Raw genomic sequence first — 9381 nt, 5'->3', positions numbered from 1 at the left:
ACAGACATGAGAGTCTTATTGCTTCCTGTCTTCTTGGCGCTAGAGCCACTGGCTCCTGTTTGAATCAGTTACACCTCTGAGCTAGCATGATATTTGGTGGGGGTTTTGCAGAGGAAAGTGATTTAAATGTTACTGTAAGAACTTACCTGTAGGTCAGAGCTCCAGTAAAAGAGAGTGAAATGAGTATCCCAGGTCTCCCCCGACACATACATCTCCCTACTCTCATCTTTCAGTTCAAGCAGTTAAATTTTAACTGTCTTGGCTCAGGAATCAGTGTAATATAAAAACTGTAGTAACTCATCAAGCACAAATGTGTTTTGCAGGGGTTCCAGTTGTGCCTTAACATGCAGTTTTGTGGGGAGACAGGAGTGTCCCAGTTTGTTACAGCAGCTGCAGCCATCAAGTTTCCATGTCCTTTAGATTAACTTATTTACCTTTTGTTTATATTTTTTAAGGAAAACTACAAATGGAGGAAAGGGGCTTGAAATGAGAATTCTCAGTAGCTCCACTAAGTGATAGATAAGGTGTCAGGGCTGCCCCTTGGACAGGTCACCAGCTCTTCCCTTCCACTTCCTGAAGAAGAGGAGGCTGAGGGGAGACCTTATCACTCTCTACAAGTACCTCAAAGAAGGTTGTAGTGAAGTGGGTGTTGGTCTCTTCTCCCAAGTAACTAGCAAAAGGACAAGAGGAAATGGGGGGTGGGGGGGGGGTGTCTCTCCCCTCTCAATGGGGAGGTTTAATTAGATATTAAGAAAAAAATTTCTTCACCAAAAGAGTGGTCAGGCATTGGAACAGGCTGCCCAGAGAAGTGGTGGCGTCACCATCCCTGGAGGTGTTCAAAAGATGTCTGGACATGGCACTTAGGGACATGGTTCAGTAGACAGGGTGGTGTGGGTAGAATGTTGGACTTGATGATCATAGAGATTTTTTTTCCAACCTTAAGATTCTGTGATTCCAGAAAGAGGCTTGGAGAAGCAGAGAACTTCCTCAAGTAGAACAACTTCTCTCCCCTGCTGTAAATAACCCCTAAGTTAAGAGCAGAGTTACAGCACAGTTACAGTTGCAGCCATTACGTTTCATTTTTTTTGCTCTGGGACAGCATGACGCGAGCACCACAGAGCCCATCAGTGAAGGCTTCAATCCCACCTTTTCAAACGAGATACCAGCTGCACCTCACTCAGCCTGTTCTAGCAGTTCACAACCGAACATTGCACAGACGGCCGAGAGAAGGGACTGACAGATGGCCTGTCAGGTTAGACGTGGGTCAATTTAAGGTACTTGATTGCCTTTGGGGCATTATTGCCTTATCCCTGTCCACAATGCTACAGGCACAGCAGGAAGAAGCACTTGCAGGAACTTGTCCAAAATGTTTTATTAGAATTTTAGAAAACAATATGAAATCTAACAAATAAATACTGAATAGAAAAGTTTTTTATATATATATAAAAAATATATACATACAAACCAACCCCTTTCAAGTATTTTACCTAAAGCCAGGCTTCTCTTTATGGCTACCCTCCAAAAAGTTGACTAAGTGTTGAATAAAGAGCCTGACCCTGGGTGTATGATTATGAGAAGTCTTGATCTATGACTAAATGAATAAATTTTAAAAAACAAACCAAAACACCTCATACAGAGCTGTCCATATGTCAGTCAGACCTGCACATGGCAAATACAATATATACCTTCCTGTTGTGAACTGCTGAGGATATACACTCAGTATATATCCTTGTCAGTCCTTGCTCAAACCTGTCCTAAGTTGCACTAATTATGAAGAAATTGGCTTCTGAAGTAATGAGCTTTCCTTCTGCAACTAAATTGTACAAGAAAAGGAAACCACCAGGCAATGCTGCTAGATTTCTAATGTGTATAGCAGTTGATATAAATGACCTGTTGCTACTAGTTTCTAAATAGAGAGTGATCACTTCTCTCCTCTTTGAGAAATGCCAAATTAATAAAATACTTTAAGGGAAAATAGATCATAGTTGACTTACAGTTTGAGCAGGGGCAGAGAGTTCCACAGAGATGGGGATTTCAACTCCAGTGACAACCTGGGTCCATACTCTGAGATCCCGGTTTTTAGTCATCCAGCACTTCATCGTGTGCTGAGAGACAGCAAGAAAAGGTATTGCAGTCTACTTAGCGCAGATTGCAAACTCTGCCCCTTTGGAAATAAACCTATACTCTGTCAGTCTGCAGCATGTATAGAGCAGGGCATGAGCAAACCAGACACACAAACAACAAACCAAAATCCTCAGGTACCCATATGTGGCTGTGAGGACAATAGGATTCAGCTCTTCACACTCCATTACTAAAACACTGTGATTTCAATTTCAGCCTCTTGTTGTACAGTTTCTCTTAATTCACAGCAAATCCTGTCCATTTTCTCAAAGGCTTGCCGTCCCTTTTCACCTACAGAGAAAGAGAAAATACATCCCGTGCTGAGGAAGAGAAAGCAGTTAGACACTACCCTGAGAAAAGCGCTACTCTAGAAATACTTCTATTGGCACCTTGTTCAGAACTAACCAGAACTCCCAGCCGTGACAAACACAGCTCTAAGGGAATAGTGTTCCAAAATCTGCCAGAAACCACCACACAAAATCAGGCCTCATGTAAACGTTTCCACATGAGTAACGATTTGGAACATCACGGTTGGAAAAACTTGTTTTGTAATACATGTGACTCTGAGTGTTTTGGTGAAGCAAAACTGGAGATCCCCGGGACTAAGCATGACTCAGAGTGCTTTAGGCAGAACAGAACAGGGAAATTGCCATCTCCTAGAGGAGCTGGACATCCTTGCTACAGCCGTGCATGGAAGGTGTTTGGCCTAGGCAATTCTCCTGTGCCCTCAGCAGAAATACAAATACCTACTCAATAGCAAATTGCGAACACTGATGTTTCATTAGCAGCTTAACTCCACTGCAGATCATCTGAATTCAGGGGAAGTGACAGGTAATGAACCAGTATCAACCCATTTTGTTTTCACTCTTTACCCCTCTAGTATTCAGAGTGGAACCATTTGAAGAATGGGAATGTCAAAATCAGACGTAACTAGTCAGTTTGTAGGTAGCTATAAGAGATTAGTGGGTCGGAGGAGTCTGTTGTTGTTCTGATCTAAAAGAGATCTCTGAATCAGCTCAGCTAATCTCAGAGCTAGAAGAGGCTTTATTGTGACCTGGCTGGTTCAAATGTCCTTTTTACAAAATCTAGGAGGAGAAAGTTGCTGATGCCAGCACTACTGTGAAGAAGTACTCCAGCAGCACTGTCAGCACTTTCAGTACTTATCTGCCACCTTTTGAAAAAGTTTAATGGTTCTTAAAGCACTTTATCCTGCAGAAATCTCCTTGGCCTGGTTCTACAAGCTTTAATGGGAGCCTTTGGTTATACGTGGTACAAAGTTTATCTTAGTAGTATGAAATAGCTGTTCATGAAACATTTCCATTGTCATAGATGAACAGGCCTGAGGTTCAGCCTGAACGCCAGTTCTGCACCATTTCACATTAAAATACAGATTATGAAAAAGTAAAGTTGTATGAAAGACTTACCAAAGGATAGCGTTGTTTCCCTGGCTGCATTCCTGACTTCCTCTGTTTCAGACTGGCACAGGTGGGCAACCTGCTCGATACTCTCCACACCCTGTTTGAGAAAAGAAAAATTCACAACAGTAGCTTTTCAGCACACATTTTGATGAGCGTTTTTGCAAGGTGGACACATACATACTAACTCCCATCTCTTCTTGCATCTGAATTCTACTGTGACCTTTCTTTTCTCCCCCGACATACAGCTTGCAGTTATTTTTTCTAAGCATGATCTCACCTCTGCTACTTTCTCTCCTGTTTAGGGCATGGAGAAGTGTAAAAGTTCAAGGGTACAATTCACTGCTGCGGTACCACTAAATTAGCATAAACAATCAGGACCTTCACTGAAAGAGTTAATGCAGGTTGTGCAAGGGCAACAGTTGCTTTGCAAATCTGACTTGGAGAATAAGGCTCTGGTTTGTTGGGCCTATCTTGTGACTGCATGTTTGTAGAAACTGTACTCACAATAATGCCTTGTGCAAACTAACCTATTACAGACTTGTGGCTTTTGGAAAGCTTTAAATCTGTTTGGACGGTTTCTTGTAACAGCCATGCAAATACAACTTTTCTTTTCTGGCTATAATCATCTATTGTTAAACACAGGTGAACTGATTTAACTTTAAATTTCTGTAGTCAAAGCTAACTCCATATATAGCTGACTGGTTTTCTTCCTCATTTTTCTACATGCTAGATGTCCCTGGTCAGACAGTATCTGTTGTCCTTCACCACTCACAATACTGTAGAAGTTAAAACCATCCTTTCTGTGCTTGCACGGGACCTGTCAGATCAAATTGAGACACTCCAAGACGCCTGCAGCTCCCTCTGCCTGCTGCATTTGGAATAATAGCATTAGTAGTTTGAACTTTGGCAGCCAAAGAATTCATTAATTCCAAATAGAAGGAAACTGAAAAAGTAACCCTACCACCTTACGAAAACCAGCTAAATACACTTTTGCATCTAGCAATTTTGCTGGACGTGCACAGCAGAAGAAGAGCTGTAAATACTTACTCTGAGGTTTTTAAGGGCCAGACACGCAGCTTGCTGAAGTCTTGCATCACAGTCAGCTAAAACATCAGTGTAAAAAAAGAGCGCCTAAATGAAAAGAGAGAAGGAAAAAAAAAAAAGAAAGAAAGGCTTTATAAATTTAAACATAACCAAGCACTCAAATTCAGCACTGGTTTACCTATCTGAAATTGAATAAAGAATATAGACAAATCACTTGAGCACTGATGTAGGTTAGGTTCTAGTTAACAGATGAATGAAGTGCGGAGAGGACCATAGTACTGTTCTAGGATAAAATAAATCCATGTACTTCAGCATCTATTTAGAAAAGCTGGTAAGAACTGCAGTCTTTACCTTTTCCCTAAAGTTCTTGTTTGCTGCCGCGCGGGAGAGGCAGGATGTGGCTGCTTTGCTGACGCGGTGGTTGTCATCCAGCTGTAAAATCCCAAGTAGCCGTAAAGTCTGTGGTAGAGGTTGGAGTTTGTTCAGTCGCTTTCCTTTCAATTTTTTAAGAGTCTTCAGCCGTCCAGGGCATTGTAGCTCCTCAATTAGCATCACTGCAAGCGAAAGGACTCAACTTCACTACCTGACAAATGCAGACATCATCACGAGACCACCTCTCCTCCTCTCTAGATCCATCTCTTTTAGCCATGTGTCCTTATTCCCATGGCTAACAAGCCAGCCAAGCACTGCAGGAAGCAAATCAGGACAACTGCCCCTTTGACCATCTTGTCTTCTTTCCCTATCATTGTTTCATTTCCTCCTATGCCAGGAATGTCTGGCAAACAGAGCAGAGATTATTATTTCGCAATACTAGTTCACCGGTTGCAGTGAAGCCCTATTCCTTTACGTACCAGTGCAAAAGAACTCCTGCACCTTTGGGCATTAGGACAAGCAGAGTAGTCCTAAAATAAGGAAAACACGATCAAGCAATATACTTTTAACCATCTCTGAAAGATCCTGCTGTACTGGTCAGAGAAAACCCTCTATATTAAAAAAAAAAAAAAAATAAAAAAACAGGCACTGGATTGACAGTTTCAGTTTGAAGAATATTGCAAGTCTTTTTCACTGACTAGCAATGCACAAGTTCTTAGTCTCCCACCAGATGAGTCATCTGCATCAAAATAAGACTAAAGATGCAGCCAGTATCAGGGCTATTTTTAAAATAGTTCTTTGCTGATACAAACTAAGTTTTAAAGTACTTTCACATGTTGGACTAGGTTTCAGCGAGGCCCTGGCTACCTTGTGCTAGAAAATGCACGTCAGTAACTTCTGAAATGTTATTGCTATTATCTGTGTCTGATTACAGCTGCAACAGTCACACAAAGCTACAGACGTTTACTCAGTCCTTGAGTCCAGCTGTAGATTGCTGCCAACTTTGTTTCTGCTTTAACTTCAGAGTATCACAGAACCCACTTTTGAGGGCACTTAAGATAAACCCATCCTTCACACTTCTGTCCTGTTTCTACCCGGTTAGATATGGGTAGATGCATGTCTGTTCTAATTAAAATTGTATGGTCATAAGGGGAATAAAACCAGCAACCAATTGGCAACGCAATGGTTGGGCTGTTTTCTGCTCTGAAAGTATCTTGAGTAGTAACCTGGAGAGCACCAGCCAGCTGCTGGGCTTGTCAGGGCACGCGAAGGAGCTGAGCGCTGCCATTACCTTCCTTGGCAAGTTTTCCCAAGTGCTTCTCCAGGCTGGTAATGCGGTGTTTCTCCAGGTAGCTATAAAATTGGAATAAAGTAACCGGTTCTGTTTGGAGGTACAGAGAAGGGAGCACCCCGTCACAGGTGATGATCTGCTCCAGCAACCTCTGCAATACTGAAAGTAACACGGAAAAGAACAAATCAGAAAATGAAAGACTGGTTAGATGTAAGCTGCTTAAAACAAGAAAATACGAGGTTTTAGTTTATTTTTTAAATGCACAAGGACAATTTTTAGCCATGCGATAAAATGAAACCAGCGTGGCCTTGTGTTCAAAGAACAGACTGGTACCTGCTTCTAATTGACCGGGGTATTTTTCCTTCACTTTGAGCATCAACATGTATTTTAGTGCATGACGGAATCTTTCCGCTGAAGCAAACAAGATGCTGCCAGGCTCTGCAAGATCACTCCAGATTTTCAGATAGTGCTTCTTCTTTTTAGTCTTCTGAATAACTGGAAAAAAAAAATCACATTTTAGAAAGTTAGTGAGCTCTAGCAGATTTTGGATTTTTACATGAGAAATTAGGCACCAGATGGCACATCTAGAGACGTGTCAGCACAACTTGCATTCACATTATATAGATGGCTTTGTTCAAAGCAGGAGATTTGCTGCCAGTATTTTAACATCTGCAGCCACTGATTTCACCAAGCCTGGGCTGAGCTCCTAAACTGTCGTTATGAGACTAAATGAGATGCCTAGCTGATCTCCTGCCTCCCGTTACTCATGTTATCCCAGCACCTGAGTCAAGTTTCAGGAGAACTTTCTGTGAGTTTAACTGTTTCCATTTCCATCACCATGAGATGTGCATTGCCAAGCATTTTAGAGATCCTGCCTTACACATCTTCACAAGTGGAGACCTTGGAACCTCAATGCAGAGGCTGAGGCAGGCTTTCTTTCATCACAGACTTCAGAAGAGCACTTGAAGCAATAGCCTGTGGTTTCTCGCTATCACTTAAACCCTATCATTTCTCACTCTTACCTACAGAGGTGTTGAATTTACCTTCTGCATTGAAGACTCCTACACTTCCTCAGCATGTTGTGCCAAAGGCCCTTCGGAGCCTTGTTCTAGGGAACAGTTTATTCTCGCATCCTTCAGGATAAAATCTGTCAGCAAATGCTTCCAACTAAAATTTGCATTCTTGCCACTATATTTACCAAGATGAGAACAACAGCCTTCAAAGTCTCCCAGTGTGCCTTTATCATTTTGACAGTCAATAGAAGAATTTAGTGGGGAGAAGGCCTGAGATGGGAAAAATTGCACGCAAACTTTTCTTGCAAACGTATACAGAAGTTGGGCTGTTTGCTTACACATAGATAGCATAGATTTAAAAGAAGATTTTATTAAGGCTATTCTGCTGTTCTTTGACTGCAAACTGCATCATCTATAACATCTCTAAGACATACCAGTTCAGCTACTATTTCTTTGAGCCAAACTTCTTCAAATCTTACCTTCCTTACAGGGGAAAAAACCAACCAACCAAACGACGAGCCCCGGTTTTTAAGAATCTAGATAGAAGAGCTGATGTAATTATTGTGAATTTGTAAGGAATTTAGAATGAAACCCTGATGTGTCTGGGGAAGCTCAGAGTTACCTGTACCTCACATCTCTGGCACACCTTGGAATAATGCAGTTACTCACTTTCTTCAACAGACATATCCAAGACATCCCCCAGGACTCGCGTCTGCTCTGACACTTCTTCCAAAATGCTCTCCTGGACAACCTGGGCTACATTTGGTGACCTCAGTTTCTGAAATGCAACATGCTTATCTCAGTAGCTGAAACAAAGGCAGTATCAAGCTCAAAATGAATGTTTCTTAGAATCAAACTTTTAAAATCTGTGAGAAAACCCATGGGCTGCTCTCAAAAGGCCTCTTTCCCATCACAGCATGGACAGGTCACTTCTGAGTGCAAAGCTGCTCAGCAGAGCAAGATGAGTAAATCACATTACACTGGAACAGGCTGTCTGGCATTTGAAATGCTTCTCTGCCCCTGTCCATTGACAACGTGTAGCAGATCAATACTAATCGGTACACTGTCCTCTACTGCCCATCCTCATTAGGGGTGATACTTTGAGAATGATAGTGTGCTTGAGCACTATAACCAAAATTAATTGAGGAATGAGGTCTCAAGGGGAGATAAGAGTTCTTCCCTGCCCTACACGCTAGCAGTTTCTCTCCAGTAGTAGCAGTTTTTCTTTCATTAAAAAATTGATCACCTGTTATCGATACACAATTCAACCCAAATCTGTCCTACTGCATTAGCAGCCAGCTTTGGGCACAAAGGTATTACTTAGAGCCTTAGCAAAAACCAGAGGCTGAAAAAAAAAAGCAGCAGAGTTTTGTATGACATGTTCTGTGCATACACATGTATGCACTGCATTTTTTGGACTCGATTTCTATTTTGAGTCTTTCTGCTTTTATAAAAGAACCAGCTACATACTCACTTTTGTCCGTAATCAGAATCAACACTTACAACCAGCGCCCTAGAAATCCACAGGCTACTCCTTACCTGCAGAAGACTTTTGCACAGCTTCAGATGAGTTATCAAAAGTGTGTCTAAGTTGCCATCACCAGTAGTTACGTCTCTTGTTTCTGTTCTCATGTCAAAGCTCAGGGACTGCAGCGTGTTGTCATTGTATGTGCTGTTGAGTTGAGGGAAAAGGGAGTCAAAACATTACCTCATCACCACATGAATATGAAGATGTGCAGTCTCAGTAGCAGCCTTCAAGCAAGTTGCCAAAGTACAAACCAGGTGGCATTTAACAGATAACACCATTTTTTATTGCATTTAAAACACTTCTTAAACACATGAGGACTTTACTTCTAAAACTCATTCCAGGAAAGTAATACCAGATCAGTTGATCCCGCAAAATCCCATTTTGGAGAATCAACACTAGGAAAAGATGCTTCCAGACAACATGAGTTGAGTTGCTGGTTCATTTGCAGCGGGTGAACTGCAAAAGCAGCCTGTATTACTGACACATCCCTTGGTGTTCTCCCAGTTCAATGATACTGGGAGTGTAGTAAGTCTCCCTGAATCAGGGTCGTAGCTCTGGAAAGCAAGTTTCAACTTGCAAAAGTACGGTGTATTA

General features: G+C 41.8%; 1 protein-coding gene across 6 annotated transcripts in view; it reads right to left on the bottom strand.

Annotated features, from left to right (window-relative positions):
• Nucleotides 1-1340: 1340 nt before the first annotated feature.
• RIPOR3 (RIPOR family member 3) overlaps nt 1341-9381 on the bottom strand; it is a 53535-nt gene continuing 45494 nt past the window's right edge. For 5 of the 6 annotated variants that reach the window (XM_054845160.1, XM_054845157.1, XM_054845158.1 and 2 more), the window contains 8 exons: nt 8799-8931; nt 7929-8037; nt 6580-6741; nt 6247-6405; nt 4935-5137; nt 4587-4670; nt 3546-3636; nt 1342-2412 (listed from right to left, as the gene is read on the bottom strand). In XM_054845160.1, the coding sequence (XP_054701135.1) occupies nt 2312-2412; nt 3546-3636; nt 4587-4670; nt 4935-5137; nt 6247-6405; nt 6580-6741; nt 7929-8037; nt 8799-8931 (1042 nt within the window). In that variant the 3' untranslated portion in view covers nt 1342-2311. Of the gene's footprint in view, nt 2413-3545; nt 3637-4586; nt 4671-4934; nt 5138-6246; nt 6406-6579; nt 6742-7928; nt 8038-8798; nt 8932-9381 lie in introns of all 6 variants that reach the window. The other variant, XM_054845162.1, reaches the window with a different exon arrangement.

The sequence above is a fragment of the Grus americana genome, chromosome 17 (assembly GCF_028858705.1).
Source record: "Grus americana isolate bGruAme1 chromosome 17, bGruAme1.mat, whole genome shotgun sequence".
NCBI classification, from domain to species: Eukaryota; Metazoa; Chordata; class Aves; order Gruiformes; family Gruidae; genus Grus; species Grus americana.
This window is presented reverse-complemented; position numbering and strand designations above follow the sequence as displayed.